This window comes from Puma concolor, chromosome B1, assembly GCF_028749965.1.
Source record: "Puma concolor isolate L17-30 chromosome B1, mPumCon1.1.hap2, whole genome shotgun sequence".
NCBI lineage: Eukaryota > Metazoa > Chordata > Mammalia > Carnivora > Felidae > Puma > Puma concolor.
In genome coordinates, this window is record NC_141670.1 from 142,833,040 (window position 1) to 142,854,779 (window position 21,740).

A 21,740-nucleotide genomic window follows, 5' to 3' on the forward strand; every position below is an offset into this window, starting at 1 on the left:
TTGTAAAGCTCTATTACCAATGATTTCAAGTCTAAATTAATATATTTGAAGAATTTCACAAAAGTGAATTAAGCATATGTATAGAATCTGACACAATTCAAAAAGGTTTCAGTAGTTCCAATGAAAAGTTTACTTAATGGGCGCCTGGGTGGCTCAGTTGGTTAAGTGTCCAACTTCGCCTCAGGTCATGATCTATTGAGTTGGAGCCCCACGTCAGGCTCTGTGCTGACAACTCAGAGCCTGAAGCCTGCTTGTTTCCCTCTCTCTCTTTGCCCCTCCCCCGCTCAGGCTCTGTTTCTCTTTCTCTTTCTCAAAAATAAACAAACATTGAAAAAAAATTTTAAAAAAGTTTACTTACATGTGGCTGCCATTTTCTAACAGGCAAATATTCAATGAACACTAATTTTTTTTATGTTTATTTTTTAGAGAGAGAATGAGTGAACAAGGGAGGAGCAGAGACAGAGGGAGACAGAATCTGAAGGGGGATCTGTGCTAACAGCAGAGAGCCCAATGCAGGATTCAAACTCACAAACCAGGAGATCATGACCTGAGCTGAAGTCAGATGCTTAACCACTGAGCCACGCAGGTGCCCCTTTGAACACTAATTTTTAAATTCAATCAGGAAAAAAGAGATGGTTCACTCAAAACCAAAAGTCTCCAAAATAAGTGTGCAAGATAGTCCTTTGGGACTCAAGAATAAAATATCAGAACTTTTACTATATTTATTTTTATCCAAAAAATTGTTTAAAATGAAGCTCTAATATTTATGAACTTACAATTAACTCTCATTTGTTTGTTTTGCCTACAAAATACTGTGTACCCAGCTAAGTGGACCTATGAATGTATATACTTTTAAACTAAATAACTTACAAAATGAACAACTGGCTAAAAAATTTTCTATTAAGTAACCACAGGTTAAAGATAATACTAGGGGCGCCTGGGTGGCTCAGTTGGTTAAGCGTCCGACTTCGGCTCAGGTCATGATCTCGCGGTCTGTGAGTTCAAGCCCCGCATCGGGCTCTGTGCTGACAGCTCAGAGCCTGGAGCTTGTTTCAGATTCTGTGTCTCCCTCTCTCTCTGACCCTCCCCTGTTCATGCTCTGTCTCTCTCTGTCTCAAAAATAAGTAAACATTTAAAAAAAAATTTTTAAAAAGATAATACTAATAATACAAGAAAATAAGAAAAAAATGGCAAATCTGACATTTTTGTTCATAGTACAAGATAATCATCAGCATATAATGAGGTTAAAAATAATAATCTATTTAGGTCTGTCTGTAAATTAAAAAACAATTATCAACAATACTTTTTAAAATAAATTTACATCCGGAGCAGCGCCTGGGTGGCTTAGTCGGTTGAGTGTCCGACTTTGGCTTAGGTCATGATCTCTCATGGTTGCTGGGTTCCTGGGGTTGAGCCCTGTGTCGGGCTCTGTACTGATAGCTCAGAGTCTGGAGTGTGCTTTGGATTCTGTCTGACCTCTCTCTCTGTTCCTCCCCCATTCTCACTGTCTCAAAAATAAATGAACATTAAAAAAAAAATAAATTCACATCCACTATCAATAATAAACCTGGTTTTAACTGAGATATTATTTATTTGAGATATTACCTAACAGTAGCTGAACATGTAATTCATAAATACATAAATATAATGGGAGATGGGTTATCAAAAAAAGTTGGATGACCACTGCTCTAATGAGCTAATCTCCCTAAATTCTCTTGTTCAAAAGCACAGAATTTGAGTGCTGCTGCTACTGATGATGACCAAATTTTACATCTCTGAAAATTACACAAATTCTATTGAAAGCAAGAATTATGGCACAATGGTACCGTATCTAGACACAAGTTAGAAAACTTAGCCTAAGAACCCCTACTATCTTGGGGTAAATCTCTTCACCCTTTTGACTAATAGCCTTTTTAAAAAGTTTTTAAAGAACAAATCTCAAAGCATAACCAAGTCTAATCTAACCAAGGAATAGGGACAATAAAAGAATCAGGTAAGTCATGTTATATAAATGTGCCTATCTTTGAATAAAAGGGATCAAAATATGTGTATTGATAAAGATGTTGATACAAAATGGGAAATCTCTCTCTTAGCAGTTGGATAAGTAGGAATGATATTAAGAAGTGTTTACAAGGATGTGGAAAAACTGGAATTCTCATACATTGCTGGTGTGACCATAAAATAGTTCAGCTGCTATGGAAAAAAATTTAGTGATCCCTAAAAAAGTTAAACACAGAATTACCATAACCCAACAATTCCACTCCTAGATATAAACCCCAAAAAACTAAAATCAGATACTCAAATAAATACATATACAAACATATTCATAGCAGCACTATTCACAACAGACTAAAGGTAGAAATGGCTCAAATGCCTATCAATGGTTTTAAAAAAGTCCATCAACAGGTGAAGAGAGAGAGAGAGAGAGAGAGAGAGAGAGAGAGAGGCAGACAAACACATACAATGGAATATTATTCAGCCATAAAAAGGAATGAAGTACTGATACACTCTACAATGTGAATGAACCTCAAAAACATGCTAAGTGAAAAAACCAGACAGAAAAGGTCACATACACAAAAATTTTATATATATGTATATATACAGCACTTGCTAAACAGTGGATGAGGAAGAAGAGAACAGAAGAAAAGGAGAGAAGAAAAGGAGGAGGAGGAAGAGAAAGAAGAGGTGAAGGAAGAGGAGGTGGAAAGAGAGAAGAAGTAGAGGGAGTGCGGAGGAAGATGGGGAGGAAGGGGAGGAAGAAGAGAAGAAAGAAGAGGAAGGAGAGGTGGAAGAGGGGGAGGAAAGGGAACAGGAAGACAAGGGAAAAGAAGAGGTGGAGGAAAAGGGGGGAAGAAGAGGAAGAAAAGAAGAGGAGGACTAGGGGGAGAAGGAAGAAGAGGAAAACAACAACAAGCCATCAGAGCACTGAGAATAAGACACCCTAGAAAAAAAGAAACTTTCATTTTGTAGTTTTTTAACCGTTTAACCAAATTACTGAAATTCTGTCAATAACCTATTAAAATATTTTTTACTTCTCAATATTTAAAAAAAAAATTCCCTTACTCATAAGGGAAGATATGGATATTTTACCATATATTTCAGAGTACATCAAAAAAAAAAATAGTAACAACAATAAACTTTACTGCATGAATCTGAAAATGAAAAGCAGGAGCACCTGGGTGAGCATCCAACTCTTGATTTCAGCTCAGGTCACAATCTTACGGTCTTGAGATGGAGCTCATGTTCATGTGAAGCCTGCTTAAGATTCTCTCTCTCCCTCTCTCTCTGCCCCTCCCTTGCTCATGCTCACGCGTGCATGCCCCCATTCTCTCTCAAAAAAATAATAAAAAATAAAAACAAAAAGCAAAACTAATTGTTGTTGGTGAATATAAACATAAACAGTGAATGCATTAAACACCCATGGGAATAGTAAACACCAAATTCAGGACAGTGGCTTCTTTTTGGATGAGAACAGTATAGTGATATAGCTAGGAAGGAATCCACTGAAGGCTTCAACTGTACCTGTAAGATTTTAATTCTTAAGCTGGATAGTGCATAAACTGATATTCATCACATAATTCTCTAAATTTTTCTATTCTCACAACATTCCATAACTAAAATATATTTTAAAAGACGGTGGGGGAGAAAAAGTAGAGTAGTTTGCCCATCAAACTACAATAAGGAAGCAAGGAAAAAGGAGAGGAAGGGACTGGCTATATTTAGCCTTAAGTGTGTCTATAAAGAATGCATTTCAAAGGTTTTCTAGATGCACATAAACCAATAAGCAGCTTGCCAAAAAAGCTAGTTAATGTTTTAGTGCAAAACCAAAAAAAATACACCAAATTCTTACAATGGAATTACTCTTTCACTTACCATAATTGTAATTTCCCTTTTACAAATGTTGAGGTCTGGCATGTTATTGACATACATTCTCTTCAATGCATGGCGGATTCCACCATGTGTCCGCACCAGAAAAACCGTGGAGAATCCACCTAGAAGAACAAATAACGATTAATTAAAAAGACTCAGAAACTGCTATCAAATCATGGAATATCACTGGGGAGCTTAATCTCAGTGGGAAATAAATTGTACACAAGACAAAAATAACAGTAAGCAATCATTTTATTAGATTAAAAACAAAACACTGGCTTCTTATGCTAATCACAAAGGAATACATAGAGAATAACATTCATCTCAAATGAATATGCTTCTCTAAGGGTGCCTGCATGGCTCAGTCAGTTAAGAATCCGACTTCAGCTCAGGCCATGATCTTGCAGTTCATAAGTTCTGCCCCTCCCCCACTCGTTCTCTGTCTTTCTCTCTCCCAAAAATGAATAAACTTCAAAAAAAAAAAAAAAAAAACAGAATATGCTTCCCTTTTAAAAGTTAAAATACTAAAATTCCATTTTGCCTGGGAATAGCTCTTACATAATATGTGGAAAATGTCACAACATAACTGTATTACTATATACTTTGGCACATACTAGGACTGCCTACCCACTAACCTCCCCCTCTCTGTGATAACAAAACACTGATGTTATGTGAAACATCAACAGGATCAGATGGGTGGCTCCCTCTCCAGTTCCAGGGGATGAACCAACATTGTTGTAAGGCGATAATGGGAATCTCATTTCCTGTTGTCAGTAACTGATTTAGGATGGGACATGTAACAAATTTTGCCATGGGACATAGGGAAAATTTGCTGGGGATTTTAGGGAAAGACTGTCCACCCAGAAAAAAAAAGAGAGAAAGACTTGTGAAGAAGCCCATGATCTTCCTTTGGCTTTTGGATTTTGTGGTATATGAATATGATTGTTTAGACCTACTGCAGCTATCTGTGGCAATGGCAGAAAAAAGGATCAGAGAAAAAATGACCCAGAACACTGACACAGTTAGGCTACTGAGTTAGACAACTCTAGAACTACCTCCTTCCAGAACTCTTACAATATATAAATGTCCTCATTATCTATGTCACAATTATATGGACAGTCTGTTAACTGAACTTGAGAAAGCAAATCTGAAACACATTGCTAGGTATTCTAAAGAACAATTACTTCCATCACATCTAAGCAAAGACTTCTACCTGACGTTTTTAAAACCCATCTTGGTATAAAGATTACTGTGTTGTTTAAGGTAGTTTAAAACAAAAAATGGTGCGTCACTTTTATCAATTTGATAGGCCTTATAAAGCACATCCTGAGAAATGATACAACACCTGCACTCTGATTCAATGCAAATCAGTGAAAGGAAAAGCAAACTATTGGGGATAAAATGGTAGGGGGAAAAGAGCTCCTAAGACACTCCAGAATCAGTATGAATTCAATCCAGGGTCTCCATATCCCCATCTGTAGTTACAGGAAACTGTAAGTCTCCCACCTTCTAGATTTGGGTTTCTACATATATATACAATGTAAGAGAAATAAAATCAACCAACCCACAAGGCAGTTATCAGGAGAGAAAAAGGCGGTATTTGGGAAAGATATTTCAGGTAAAAGCTCTAACAGTGCAAGGTGTTTTTTTTTTTTTTTTTTTTTTTTAAGTTCATTTAGCATTGATTTCAGATGCACACATTAACAAATTAGTAGCACTAATAAAGTGCTAAACTACTCAAATTTTATGAAAAAAATTAAAGAAAATGCTAAAAGTTAGATCTAGACACGGAAGTAGTATGAGTATAGATCAAGATAAATCATTTAAACAGCATTTGATTTTAGATATTTATCTAGAGATTACCCTAGAACAATGCTTCCCAAACATAGCTATACATAAGAATTGCCTGGTGAGCTGGTAAGAGAGACAGAGAGAAAGAGAGAGAATGAATTTATCTTTAATAGTTTTCCAAGTTCTGACCACAAGTCTGAATCAGAAAGCCTCAGTCAGGCCTAGTAAATATACTGCTAAAAATCCCCCAGCTCATTTTATTCTTCTACCTCTGTTTCGATGTTCTTATGAATATATAATAATATAAAATATAAAAATATAAAATATAAATATATAAAATAATATAAAAATATAAAATAATATAAAATAATATAATTATATAAATAATATAAATAAAATATATAATAATATAAATAAGTTATTAACCAGGGGGTGGAGAGTAGTCTCCCAGCTGTTTCTGATATACAACCTTGTTAAGTATCCACTGAACCAGAGAAAAAGTTCCTAGACAAATCATGGATCCTATATATCCATTCTCAACCACCCACAAAACAAAGTAAATTTATGCCAATGAATTAGCAAAATTAGGGAAAAACACATTAAGTTTTCTTCATAAAACCCTTGTTCCTAAAAGCTAGTTTGTTAATTTTATTCACCCAAATTAGACATAGATCTGAGCAAATGTTTTCTAACTTTCTAACATCAACTGTGGATTTATACCTAAACAAGGTAAATAATGGTCATGAATAGTGCCTGCTTTGAGAAAAGGAATAATGTATTTGCATTTCTCCAAATACTGTATTTTCCAGCATTTTCTGATTATAAGCTAATATTATTTCTGTTGGAATAATGCATGTACTAGGAAGTAACTAACTAGTTAAAACATTATAGTAACTCAAGAGAGGAGTATCATCTGCTTGCCACCAACCCATATCTACCAAATGCTTCAACACATATTTTTCCTCCAAGAAGTCTTTCATGACCAATCCAATTCATGCTCATCACTTCCTCAGAATTTTTATCTAGCGTTCTGACTATATTATCAAGTACTTCAATTCTCAACTCACTGGATACATATATCACAAGATTACTGGCAGTTACCACAAATTCCACTTACTATATATTTCTATGTCCAATTCAAAATACAGTTCAAGTCCAAGTCAAGGCACAGTTATTAAATTAATTCTATATTTTCAATTCCAAATATGGGACTAGGAGGGTACTATTAACGATTCCATATATTCTCAAAATCCCAAGAAAATAAAAGAAGTAATCACAGATACTGGTCTGGCAGAGTAAAGTAGGAAATAAATGTGTATTTATGAAAGCTAAAATTACTACTATCTTTTGTAATCTACAAATCATATAATATAGGCATTCCTTCCAATTTGTGGGTATACATTCTGAAAAGCAATGATTATTAGCCTCCCCATTTTTTTCCAGGGTAGGACACGGGGTTCACATGCTAAAACAATTCCATGAGCTTCCTAACTTAAATATCACCTATTTTGTCCCCAACCCAACACAAAAAATAATCATATTTAAATGAAGGAGTGGCTTTAAGCCAATCTAAATTTGTTTCAATTAGCAGTATTAAAATGACAATGTAGCTTGCACTTGACTGAATACCACCTTGGAAAGCACTGCTCTAGAGACGCCAGGTGCCCTGGGTTAACTGTTTATGAATGCAGGCATATGTTTCTACAGACGAACTTTTCCTCCTGATAAACCAGTAGTTATTCCTCCTATTAAGCCATTATTTTTCCATGTTTTCATTTATCTTACTTTTAATTTGCTGATGGTGTATATATGTATTCAGAAATGTATTCAAAAAGATAACATGGAAGAATGAAAACATGAATGATAGAACCAGTTTATTTCTTTATCTTCCCTGCACTTCCTCCGGTACAGATGTCAATTTACCAACTACAAGTACCCAAAGGAGTAGGAATTCATCAGTAACAAAATAATTCTGAGAACAGGGCTAAGAAGTCCACTGGGTTAAGCAAACAAGAAAGCAGCAAGACCTAGATATTAGATATTAGTTTTATATCGTAGTCAGCCTGAGATAAATCATAATGAACAAGCCTCCATTTGATTTCAAGTGCCAGCCACCCAGGAAATCCTCCAATTACCTTATACTCGTATTAAGTTTGTTTTTAAGGTAACTTTAATGTAGGTTTTATCCAATAAAGTTTATACAAATGTCTGGTTTCAAAACATATATATCCCTATATAAATAAAGTGCAGCATCTCCTCCCCCCCCACTTTTTTTTTTTTTTTTTTTTTTTTTTTGGACAAAAACAGAATCCTCGGGGCACCTAGGTGGCTCAGTCAGTTAAGTGTCTGACTTCGGCCCAGGTCATGATCTCACGGTTTGTGGGTTCGAGCCCTGCATCGGGCTCTATGCTGACAGCTTAGAGCCTAGAACCTGCTTCAGACTCTGTGTCTCCCTCTCTCTCGCCCCTCCCCTCCTCATGTTTTGCCTCTGTCTCTAAAAATAAATAAACGTTGAAAAAAAAAAAAATAGAATCCTCTACACGGACTACAGTAACACATGGCTTGACTCATTCTTTTTTTAAAAAAGCTGTATAGTATGCTATACCACATAAGTATTACAAATTGATCATCTCCAAACTGTTGGTCATTCAGCTTAGTCTGGCATTCTATTTATCTTTTGCCATTATTGACAATGATGCTGCATTAAACACCATTGTACAATCATTTTTAAGGACTGGTGTTTTGTTCCTGTAGCACAGATTTCCAAGGAGAGTCTAGCAAAGGAAAAACGCATTTCAAATTTGATACTGCCAGATGAAACCCTGAAAGGTTATGGCAACTTCCAGTAGCAACATTAAGAGACAGTTTTCTCACATGCTCACTAGAAGTTACTAAGACATTTAAAAGTTTGCCAACTTGAGAGAAAAAGACTCAGGGCATTGTTATTTCTATCTTGTTTTCCTCTCATTATCAAGGAAACTGAGCATCTTTACTTCTTTTTTGTTGGCCACTTACATTCCCTCTTCTGTGACTTGCCTTCCTATCATTGGTTCCTTTTTCGAAAGGGTTACCTTTTTCTTTCAATTGTAGGAAAGCATGATAAAACTCTCTTAACATACGAGAAGTACAAATATTTTCTCCTGGTCTATCATTTGTTCCATTAGGTATGTGGATGGTGTGTTTTTCAAATTTAAAAACACATGTTAAATGTTTTTATGAACAGAAAAAAACAGTATGCAGGGACAGACACCAAGCTTGGCTCAGAATCCTACAATTAAGGGAAGAAGAACAATTTTTCCTTCATTTGCCATTGTAGTGTTGGATGTTATAAGGGGTGTATGTTTTACTGGTAATTGTTAAATAATGTAGAAAACTTATTTTAAGTAAATAAGAAAAGTACTTGTCACCTTAAAACAGAGAAAGGAAAGCCACTGCTATAGGGTAAAAGCAGCATACAAAAGGAAGTCACACAAAGTCAAGAGACTTGCAATTAACTTATGGTGGTCTCAACCCTAGCATTTACCACTGTACTCCTCCATAAATAAAAATAAAGGATCTTTTTAAATTTGTTTAATGTTTGTTTATTTTTTAAAGAGACAGAGCACGAGCAGGGGAGGGGCAGAAAGAGAGGGAGACACAGAATCCGAAGCAGGCTCCAGGCTCCGAGCTGTCAGCACAGAGCCCGATGCAGGGCTTGAACCCACAAACCATGAGATCATGACTTGAGCCGAAGTAGGATGCTTAACCGACTAAGCCACCCAGGTGCCCCAATAAAGGATTTTCAAAGGCATAAATCCGTAAGGTCAAAGAGAATGAAAGAGACAAGACATGTCAACAAAATTTTGGGAAATGAAAAACTTACGGACACATGGTAAAGGATTAAACACAACAGAGAAAGACCACCCAAAGCATTTGATTGGGAGAGGGAGGAAGGACGAGCAAGAAGCAAGCCTAGTCTAATGGCATAAACCTGAAAAACTAAAGAATTACAGGGGCCTTTTGAATGCAATGATGCAATGAGAAAGTAAGAAGAATGGCTTAAAGACTTCATAGAAGTGGTCAGACCACTAGATTCCTTACCCCATTCCAACATTATACCCAGGCAGGATGAGCTAAACCAGCGGTAACCTGGGACCCCAAGCACCATTTGGAGGCATGGGGACAGGAGAGGGGAGGGAAAAGTATAGTCCTAAAAATAAGAGAATTAAGTAAAAGTCTACATACTGAAAAGATAATCTCCACCTCAATTCAAGACCACTGTTCAGCTACAAGAACCAGACATACACACATACAGTGCAAACTAATCACCACAGATTAGAGAAGTTCTCTTCTTGGAAACTGGATGGAAGAAAAAAAAAAATACAGAAACTGAAATTTGGGAGTCACACAATGAAAACAAAGTAGCTTTCTGACTCATCACACTAAAGTGAAACCCTGAATTAAGAAACCCTTGCAATGTGCACGAACCCCTTTCAATCATCATTTTAAAGAGCCTCACTCTTAAAAAAAAACCACAAAAAAAATGAAAAACAAAACAACAACAAAAAAACCAGACATCAAAGTTTCATCATTCACAGAAAGCCTCCAACATAAATAAGAGATGAAAAGAAGCAAACAGGAAAAAAGGAACGTTGAAGAGATGCTGGGAGCTAAAGAAATCATCCAATGAACCTATAAATATTTTCAGAGTGGAGGGAAAATACTGTAGTCATGAAATAAGAGCAGGGTCCTAATAAAGGGAAAGGCACAGAATGAGGAATGACTTTTTGCATATTTAGACTAAGGGATCAAAAGAGAAAAAGTTTAACAGAGAAGCTAGAAGATAAAATTAAGGAACATTTCCAGAAACTTTCCAGACAAAAAAACTAAGAGAGAAAAGACAGGAACATAAAAGGACCAGTCCAATAGATCTAATATCACAATAATAGAAGTTCCAGAAAGAGAAAAGAGAGAAAATAAAGAAGAAAAGTATACCAAAGACGTAACAGACACACATAGAATCCCAAACTTGAAGTACATGAGCTTCCAAAAGTAAAGCATAGCCCAACATATATACAATGGAATATTAGTTATTAAAAAAGAATGAAATCTTGCCATTTGCAATATGGATGGATCTAGATGGTATAATGCTAAGTGAATAAGTCAGAGAAAGATAAATACTATATGACTTCACTCATATACGGAATTTAAGAAACAACACAAAGGAAAACAGAGAAAAACAGACTCTTAATATAGGCAGCAAACTGGTGGTTACCAGAGGAGAAGTGGGTAGGAGGATGAGTGAAATAGGTGAAGAAAATAAAAAATACACTTATCATGGGGCTCCTGGGTGGCTCAGTTGGTTAAGTCCAACTCTTGATTTTGGCTTAGGTCATGATCCCAGCAACATGGGATAGAGCCCTACATCCAGCTCCAAAGTCAGCGCAGAGCCCACTTGGGATTCTCTCTCCCCCTTGGTCTCTGCCCCTCCCCCACTCACAAGAGCACACTCTCTCTCAAAATAAACTTTAAAAACCAAAAAAAGAATACACTTATCATGATGAACACTGAGTAATGTATGGAATTGCTGAATCACTATATTGTACACCTGAAATTAATATAACAATGCACACTAACTATACTGGAATTTTAAAATTTAAATTTAAAAATTAAAAAAAAAGATCCATATCAAGGCTCATCATCATGAAATTCTGAGGTTCAGGATAAACAGAAGATCTAAATGCTACAGAAAAAATTTTTAAATGGTTGCAAATTTGCCTTAGTAAGGGGTGGCATTAGCCCTATATCTTTATCTGGTCATCTCACAAGCAATATGTAAGCATAATTACACTCATACTATTTTTAAATGGGCATATTATATACTGATGGCATCATCTTACCAAATACTTCACTGCCTAACTGAAATTAATCTGAAAATTTTTACAGTTGCTTCAATGGTTTTCTATTTCCAAAGTCATCACAGTAATATAAACACTGTAAGATAACTGAATACATAATAGTAAGAATGATGCCAATAAATAACAAAAATGTCCAGAAGATATGCTAGAATCTACATCTTACTAGTCAATGACCAAAATAAAAAAAAACAAAAAACAAAAAAAAAACCCTAGATATTATACTGCGAGCAAGACTAGGTATTCCAAAATCACCATTTAAAAAAAGAGACTAACCAGAGAAATGAAACAATAGTACTTGATCCTTTATATTAATAACAGACACTACAAGGGATTAGAGGTTTTGAAGCAACAAGCACTGTTACATATAAATGGAAGACAGAGTAATACATGGTATAAGTTAATGAGCACAAAATTATAATTTACTGGATGAATGAATCAATGAATGATGGCAAATTACTCCATTAAATTTTTTTCTTGGAATCCATCATAGCAAGGGAGCAAGGCTTTTGGAGTCAAGATCTGGAATTAAATATTAACTCCAACATTACTAATTATATGAACATAAGGCATGATAAGTTCTGAGCCCTAGTTTCCTCATGCATTTGGCAAATATAATAAGATCTCACAGGGCTATTATAAAGAGTGAATGTGATTATATAGGTAAAGTGCCTAATATCACCTACTGCATAAATGGTAGCTGTTATAGTTACTACTATGATCACTATTATGCTGCTGTTATTAATACTAGTCCATCTTATGAAGATTTATACTACACATTTTCAAGAATACAAAGAATAGAAATATAAACACATGCCTTGATAAACAAGCTAATATAAATAAATACAGTTAAGATTCAAAGAGACAATACTTACCTGTATCAACATGCCCCAAATCATTTGTACATCCAGGTATAAATAAAATGGCATACATGATTCAAAACCAAAATTAGCTTTGTAAAATAATACTTCTTTTTAAAGGCTTGGAAATTTGCAAAAGTTACAGAAGGCTAAAAATAACCTCCCCCCACCCCCAAACATAATAAACCATCTCTATGTTTTGGTTACTTAAAAGCCGTGTCTAATGGAAAGCAACCTATTAGACCACTCAAAATAATATCTAAATGAACCCTTCCTCCATTCATTTTTGGGTAGAAATATCCTACAAATTATGTTTATTAAAAGCACTACTCAGACTCTACAAATATGGAAAGCATGAAAAATATATATCTGGACCTTGTCCCCCAGTTCCTGGCACTGAGCTTCAAAACCCTTGGTATTCCCCACAGAAGTGTGTTTGTTACGCTAATCAGGTGATTGGTGGTAGGACCCCTAGCTACCTTTAGGTGGGAGGCTGGCCCCAGAAAAAACCTACTACATGATTAGAGGGTTAGAACTTTTCAGCCTCCTGGCTCTACTCCCACCCTACCTCCCAACCTCTGAGGAGAAAAGAGGGTTTAGAGACTGAGTTCAATCACACGGCCAGTGATTTAATCAATTGTGTCTATGTAAAGCAGCCTCAAATACTCTGAAGAACAAGGTTCAGAGTGCTTCCTGTTGGTGAACATACTCACGTTATCAGGAGAGTAGCACACTCTGACTCCATGTGGACGGAAGCTCCTGCACTAACCGACCGACACTTCCGTACCTTGCCTTACGTACCTGGTTGTTCATTTGTATCCTTTATAATAAAATGGTAATCCTAAATACAACACTTTCCTAAATTCTGTAGGTCAGTCTAGCAAATTATCAAATCTGAAGAAGAATCATGGGAAACCCCAAATGTGCAGTCAAGCCAGTCATCAGAAGTGCTGATGGCCCCGCAGGCACCTGAAATAAAGGCAACCTTGTGGGAACGAGCCCTTCAACTTGTGAACTGAAAATCCAACTTGGAAGAAGTTATATAGATATAGAACTACCATTAAATGTTTCTTAGAACGATGGTTCACACCCTACTTCCTTGCCCAGAACACTGAAAGCCACTACTCATTCCCAAAAATGACAGAGACTGTCAATGGAGTGGGGAGGAAAAGGAATCAAAATTGAAAAGTACAATATTAAGAAAGTGACTCAGCAAGAATCATCAATGTATATCAAAATTCAAGATGAAGGCTGATGAGAAATAGAATATTTACATGATGTCAAAGCATCAAAAGGAAAAAAGCTCCTTTATAAGGGAGAATTCTGGGAGTCATAAACACTCTGCATTGATATTGACATTATGTGCTTCCTGATCTGATAGAATATGAAGTAAACAGCATCACCTACAACTTACTTTTTGTTAAAAACCTTTCTCCCAAAAAATCTTAAGGCCTAACTTCAGCTTACATCACACAGGGGCTGGGCTAGAAAAATAAGGAAAATGGTATCAGAGAGAACAATCAGACAAAGTCCAAGATACTGACTCTGGCTAGTTGTCTTATACAATGTTCCACAGGTAGAGTAAAAAAAAATGACGGGGGTAGAGTCATTCTAGATTTTAAAAGACATTACAATTAAATGCAATACTCAATCCTTGATTAAATTCTAGTTTTGAAAGAAACCATAAAACGTTTTTGTTGGTGAAAGAAACCACAAAACATTTTTGTTGGTGGTGAACTATTTGAAAGTAAGTAGTAGGTATTGTGTCATTTTACTTACTGGTATCTAATGGGTATTTAAACACATACATGTTCCTAAAATGCATACATTATCCTCTATAACCATCATACCTCTGTCCCACCTAAGAAAATGAACAATAATTCTTCTGATTCACAGTCATTATTCAAAATTATCCACGTGTGGGGCGCCTGGGTGGCTCAGTCGGTTAAGCGGCCGCCTTCAGCTCAGGTCATGATCTCGCGGTCCATGAGTTCAAGCCCCGCGTCGGGCTCTGTGCTGACATCTCAGAGCCTGGAGTCTGTTTCAGATTCTGTGTCTCCCTCTCTCTGACCCTCCCCCATTCATGCTCTGTCTCTCTCTGTCTCAAAAATAAATAAACAATTTAAAAAAAAATTTTCTAAAAACAAAAAACACAAAATTATCCACGTGTTTTTAAAAATGTATAAAGAAAATATTGTAAAATGAGAGTAGTAGTTGAACCTAGATGATGGGCATATGGTTATTCATGATACAACTCCTTGAAGTTTTCCAAATTATTTTAAATTTTTCATGATAAAGTTGGAAGAAAAAGAACAAGAAACACAGGTAATCCCACACCTAATTCCCCAGGTAATTCTCCTCCCCCTTGCCATCCGACAACCCCACCACCACTACTGAGAATTATTATTTTACAAGAAAGACACTGCTGCTGATCATCCAGACTCACAACTTCCCCAAAGACACCATAAGTCTCTTGCCACACAAAATGTTTATGGTATCCTAGATACCTACAGCTCCAACATCTTGACACACACAAGCACTTCATGTTTATGAAAGACTGGGCTTTAGTAGCGTTTACTCCTATCAAGTTTGTTTTCCTAGGGAATGGAAGAAGAAAGATGGATGGATAAAATTACATGTGGTGTTTCTGTATGTTGTATATCACCATACATCATGCAAATCAACAAGACAGAGGAAATACCAAGCTGTCAGCAACTTCTGGTTTCAACCACTGCCAAAGAAAACAATGTCATTTGAAAACTATCTTCAAGATAAGTGGAACAGGCACTTGTTTTGCTGTGGGATTTGAGCCAGAAGAATGATCCTCCTACTCAATGACCACTGTCCTGTGATACATCAGAGTTTCATTACTTTAGGTTAAGGCAATGACTCCAGAAGTTTCTTTTAAAAGTGAAAATGCTCCTAAAGAGGATTACTAACTTAAATTCTTGCCAAAGTTATCTTATCAGTAAGTGCTATCTAGTACAAAGCAATGAAACAATGAATCAGATACATTTGATTAGGCAGGGAATGGGAGGAGGAGGAGGAGTTGGAAAAAGAAAAAAAGGCAAAAGCACAGCATTCACAGAACCCTGACAATATACACAGCGTTTCTAAGTGCATTATCTTATTTACCACTCATAACATCAGGAGGCATTTTAACTGATACTCCCATTGTACAGATGATGAATAAAGCGAACACTGAGAAAGAAGGTGAGCAGCTAGTCCAATAACTCAGAGCTGATAAAATGGAGCCAACCACAAGTCTTTTACCCCCAGAAACCTCACATTCTAATGATTTTTACATGCACATCTGTCCTTGTTAGTTATGTCAGAAGAAAAGTCTAGCTATATCATTGCAAATGGGAGGATCTAGGAAAACTATTAAAATTGAGGAGGAACAAAACAAAAATGGAAATCAAGAGAAGATAATGTCTTCCCCACTCCCAGAATTTTCTTCTTGATAGAACCTCAATTGATTGGCAATATTCCTTATAGAGAAGAGGCCTTAGGTCAAAACCATGTTTGATTTGGACTGCACAGTGCCTTAGGGGAGTGTGATACTTCAGATGATAATCTAGATTTTTGTTTCCCTTTACATAAACTCGGAAAAAAGAAACTGTGTCCTCATTCGTATACGACATCCGTCAGATGGACCTGTCAGTTGGTTTACCCTTTACACATGGCATGTGTTCTACAGTGCATCTGAACTCCCATCTCCACATTCCCTGGTCCCAAGTCATTCTTACCTTATCTACCTGGCCTGTGCAGGCATAGGTATCTGAGTTTGCAACCCCTACAACAAGAACGTCTAAAAACTTATCCACAATATTTACACTTGTTACACTCATTCAATGCTTCTCTCCTCACCTGGGTGTGAGTTCCATCAGAACAGAGACTGTGTACACCTTGTCTGTCACAGTATCATCAATGTTCCGAGTGCCACCGTGTCTGGCACTCAAATACTTCAGTGAATGAATGACTTAACATTAATACAATGGTTCTTCTGAAAGTAGTTATAACTGATAAGCTACAACTGCTACATCGATCTGTGAATAAAAAGCGATTAACCATTTTCTGTTGTTGTTCATCATACTTCTAATACACACCCTAAATTCTGAAAACAGGATTTTACTTCTTTACCATATAAATCACTCATTCACCCATTCAACATATACATTACCTGCTCATAAGGTGCCAAGTACCGTACTGGATGCCAGAAACAAAACTCACTACAAAAAAATTCAGAGAAACCCTCTTTCCCTTTGTGAGCTTATATTCTAGAGTGACTGAAACAAGATAAACAAGTAAAATATACACTATATATACACATACATACACACACACACACACACACACACACATACATAAATAATGTATTAGTGATACATTCTGAGAAGAAGGAAATTAAGTGGAGATGAACACACTAGAAAATTTTGTTGGGGGAGAAGGGGGAGGTCAACATGTTTAATCTAGATGCATGGGGATGGCCTGGGATGACTCTGAGTAAAGATGGAAAGTGAGGAAATGAGCCATATGGATACTGGGACATGTTCAGTCTGGGCAGAGAAAACAGGATGTGCAATGGCCCTAAGACAGGGAGCCTGGCCAAATGAACAAAAAGACATAACAAAAAAAGGATTCAAAGAAATAAAAGAGAGCCAGACCATGCAGGGTCTTATATATGGATTAGAGTAAAGACCTGGCTTTCATTCCAAATAAAATGAGAAGCCACTAGAGGGTTCTGAGTAGATCAGTGACATGACTGACTGAATTCATATTTTAATATGACAACTCCGGCTACCATGTGGGGGATTAGACTGACGGCAAGATGGGAATTAAGAAAGCCAGTTACCAGGCTGCACCACAGTAATTCTGTTGAAAGATCACAGTGGTTCTGAAAAAGGCAGTGGGAACAACGAGAAATGAAAAAATTCTAGATACACTTTGAACGTAGAGCAGACAGGATTTCTTGACAGCCTGGATGTGAGATATAAGAGAAAAAGAGGAGTTAGAAAGACTTCAAGATTTCTGTACTGAGAAACTGAAAGGATGAAATCACCATTAGATGGGATGGAGAAGACTGTATTGGAAAATAATGTAACATGGGAGTCTCATTTCTGCATATCTTATAAGCAGAGGCACTAACACTGCCTCTGTTTTGGACTCTCTTTTCGAGATTGCACAGGTAACAGCTTTAGAAAACACAGTCAGTATATCCCTCGGAAACAAAGGGCAGTTTTGTACACTGGCAGGCACAATAAAGATAATAATGTGTCCCCTCTATCCTCTCTAGGGCAGACTTAATGCACATTATCAAAAATTCCGGTTCCCTGAACTCAGGATTCCTCTCCTGTAATGCAATCCACTGTATGCACAGGCGTCACCTGGGACCTATGACATGGCCTATAGCCCTGTGGGAACTAAGGCTCTGGGAACTGGAGTAAATGCTCAAACTCTGGCTGCAGCTCTTGCTGTAATCAAATCCTCTGTCTCATTTCTTCTGACAGCATCCATGTAACTATGGCAGGCTAACCTGTCAGCTTACAAGTAGAATAAAATCACAAACTCTTAACAATTCTTGACAAACAAGGAAGGTTTGGGGCAGAATATCAAGAACACAGTTTGGACACAGTAAGACAGAGATGTCCTTTGGACATTCAATTGGAGATATGGAATTGGCAATTAGATTTCCAAATGTGAAATCCAGAGAAGAGATAAAAGCAAGAGATACCTTATTTATCCTTATTTATACCTGAGTATTTGTTGTTTTTTTTTTTTTAATCTTTTGTCATTATTTACACCCACAATGAGAAAGGACAGTTTTGTTCCTGTATTCCCCCCCCCCCAAAATATCATTATTTAATGGGGCGCCTGGGTAGCTCAGTTGGTTGAGCATCTGACTCTTGATTTCAGCTCAGGTCATGATCCCAGGGTTATGCGACTGAGCCCTGTGTTGGGCTCTCTCTGCCCCTCTCTCCCACTTACACACCCTCTTTCTAAAATTTAAAAATATATGTATTATTTAATAATAGTAAAGCATTGTTACATTTGTTAACCAGGATGTTCTAAAATCAGTAATCATTTATAAACTTTTTATGTGCTCCTGATGGATATGAAGATTAATAAAATATTACGACCATAATCATATATCAAGAGCCTTAAAATATTCATACTTTGCCTCATGCTTTTATTTATAAAATTCTATCGTAAGGAAATTATTAGTGAAGATGTAGAAACCTGTACTTCTATCAAAATGCAAATAACTAGGCAAATAATATCACATGGCATTGCATTTTGCATAGGCATTACAAAAATGTCAATATAACTATAACATGTAATACACTATATACAAAATAATCTTAGTTGGCTTTAGGTACGGCTGAATTCAGGACACCAAGTTTCTGTCTTTCAGGACACCAATAAAATTCCCTTTTTGGTCAACTAATTTGAGATGGGTTCCTTGTGTTTGCAGTTCAGAATCCTAAAGAAGCATCAACTACATTAATCACTGGATCAGGCCTTGGAAGCTAATCATTCATTTCATAAGCTTATTTCCATAGGAATGCAAATATCATGAATTCCTCCTTAACTGAGAACTATGTATTTAAAATGTTTCTAAGTTAGAAATTTAGAAAGCAAAATTAATGATTTAGCATTATGATACTCTTATCTTTGGGGTATTAGGAAACAGTAAAATAAAGTGGGTCAATACCATACAGATAGATCCCTATAATGCTTAATACCACTTTGGGATCCACTTTAGGAAACTAAACGAAAGACAGTATGTATTTGCATATACCCAGACACTCAAATATGAATACCGTCACCAAAGTTACTGACACAGATCATTGCCATAGTTTAACTCTCTCACACTTCTGCTTGAAACAGACTGCAGAAACCATCATAAATTCTTTTCAATAATTACACCATGGTAACTTTCCCACTTCTTGAGACTGGACAGAATTACAAAAACAGTTATAAGTTATCCCTAAACAAGTCAAATAAATAAAGACAGAAAACAAAGTTTTTGATGGGATTCAAAGGTTTGGGGGGAAAAAAGAGTATACGGAAACCAGTATATGACAGACCAGTAACTCTGTGTATTTTTACAAAATGGCCCTGAGATTTCTTAAATGTCTTCCAAAATGTGTTATAAGAAATGTCTTCATCTAGGGCACCTAAGTGGTTCAGTCAGCTAAGCACCTGGCTTCGGCTCAGGTCATGATCTCACGGTCCATGGGTTTGAGCCCCACGTCAGGCTCTGTGCTGACAGCTCAGAGCCTGGAGCCTGCTTTGGATTCTCTGTCTCCCTCTCTCTCTCTGCCCCTACCCAGCTTATTCTCTTTCAGAAAAAAAAAAATGAATACACTTTAAGAAAAATTTTTTTTCAAAAAAAAGTAGTCTCAAATATTCTGCAATCTAGTAGAAGATATAGATAAACAAATAAAGTACCATAACAAGTGAAGTAAAAGAGTTATGTCCAAGGTATATGGAAACAAAAAGAAGTTGTATATGTGGGAAAACCAGAAAAGGTGTCACTGAAAAAGTAACATATAAGCTGAATCTTGGAAGAATATATAGTAGTTTCCAAAGAGGTAAAATATGGGGGAAAAAAACAAGTGTAAAAATATCAGAGGAAGGGTACTTCCAAAGCAGGAAATTAAGAGCCTCTAAAAATCTGTTCTTCCCCAAATGCAACACTGGCAAAAGGTGTCAAAGTCAATTTTTTCACAACTCTAAAAACTACCCAAAAGTTTGCAACAATTTGAGAAGTTAAAAAAAGAAAGAGTGAACCTCAGTAAAAACAGTGAGCTTTGTGACATTTTAATTTGTCCCATTCCTATCATTCTCTCCCAGTTTCACCGTAGTCTTGAAAAAATACAACTCACAACAACAGTAACTGCAAAAACTAGCAGATACTGGTAGAAGCAAAATAGGCTTGGATTCACCAAAAACAACAACAACAACAACAACACACAAGAGCCATCACTATTAGATCTGTCAGGCAGCATCCTGGGAAAGCTCCACTCTCTGGGTCTGTCTTTATTTGACCAGACTCAGATTCAATGTGTAAAAAGCACTATCACCAAAGCATTTCTTGAAAACCATCAGCAGCAACTATGTAATACTGCAGCTCCCTGAGGCAACATTACAAGCTGAGGATAAGAAGAGGTTGACTAAAAAACTTACAAAGAAAAACTGGAAATGAACTGTCCATAGGGGGCGTTGAAAAGTTCGAACACATTCCTGGAGATCTAGAAGGCCATGCACATATAAAGGGAAGAATGCAGGACCAGGAAAGATGAGAAGGCCATAGCCTCTCACCTCTAGATGACTCCGAGACTCTGCACAAGAAAAAAGTAAAGGCTACAGCAAAGTTGTAAACTTCATCAGAGCACTGAATTCACGCCAAGACACATAAAAAGTCCCTCAGCAAAAGCTGGAAGAGTTACTGGTTCCAGGTGTTTAGGAAATATCTGTCCTATCGTTAACTGACCATAGTCTAACGGAGAAGAGATTTCAGTAGCAACTCACAAAAAATTTAGACTTTACAGAATCAGTATAGGAAAGTCACTAAACAAGTAGCAAAAACAAAATTCTGGGGAGTGGAGGAATCTCATTTCCAGAATCACTACATTGTATTATTTAAAATGTCCAGTTTTCAACAAAAAATTATGAACCATGAAAAGTAGTAGTAAATAAGGCCCATACAGAGGGGGAAAGAAGCAGTTAAGAGAAAAGGTCTCTGTGGAAACGCAGATGTTGGACATACCAGACAAAAACTATGAATCAGCTGCTACTACTAATGGAAACCATGTCTAAAGAACTAATGTATAAAAATGATGCTTCGGGGTGCCTGGCTGGCTCAGTCGGTTGAGCGTCTGACTTCAGCTCAAGTCACAATCTCACAGTTCATGGGTTTGAGCCCCACATTGGACTCTGTGCTGACAGCTCAGAGCCTGGAGCCTGCTATGGATTCTGTCTCCCTCTCTGTCTGCCCCTCCCCCACTTGTGTTCTCTCACTCTCAAAAATAAATAAACATTAAAAAAAATGATGCCTCGCCAGTAGAGGCTATAAAGAGCCATAAGTTTTGTTTTTAAAAATTAGATTGAAAAACACAAATGGATTGAAGGTTAAAGGATGGCAAAATATATAACATATAAATAGCAACCAAAGACAGAGCCAGAATGGCTAAACTAATATCAGATAAATAAGGCTTTAAGACAAAAATAGCTACTAAAGACACGGAAGAGCATTCTTATAATGACGAAAAGGTCAATCTACCAGCAAAATATATGTACACTTAATGTATATAATTAA

At 36.6% G+C, this 21,740-nt stretch overlaps 1 protein-coding gene across 4 annotated transcripts in view; it reads right to left on the minus strand.

Moving 5' to 3' along the window:
• The window catches only part of BMP2K (BMP2 inducible kinase), a 132,520-nt gene that overhangs the window by 75,534 nt on the left and 35,246 nt on the right, over window positions 1-21,740 (minus strand). For all 4 annotated transcript variants that reach the window (XM_086704777.1, XM_086704778.1, XM_025921524.2 and 1 more), the window contains exon 2: window positions 3,874-3,992. In XM_086704777.1, the coding sequence (XP_086560903.1) occupies window positions 3,874-3,992 (119 nt within the window). The remainder of the gene's footprint in view (window positions 1-3,873; window positions 3,993-21,740) is intronic.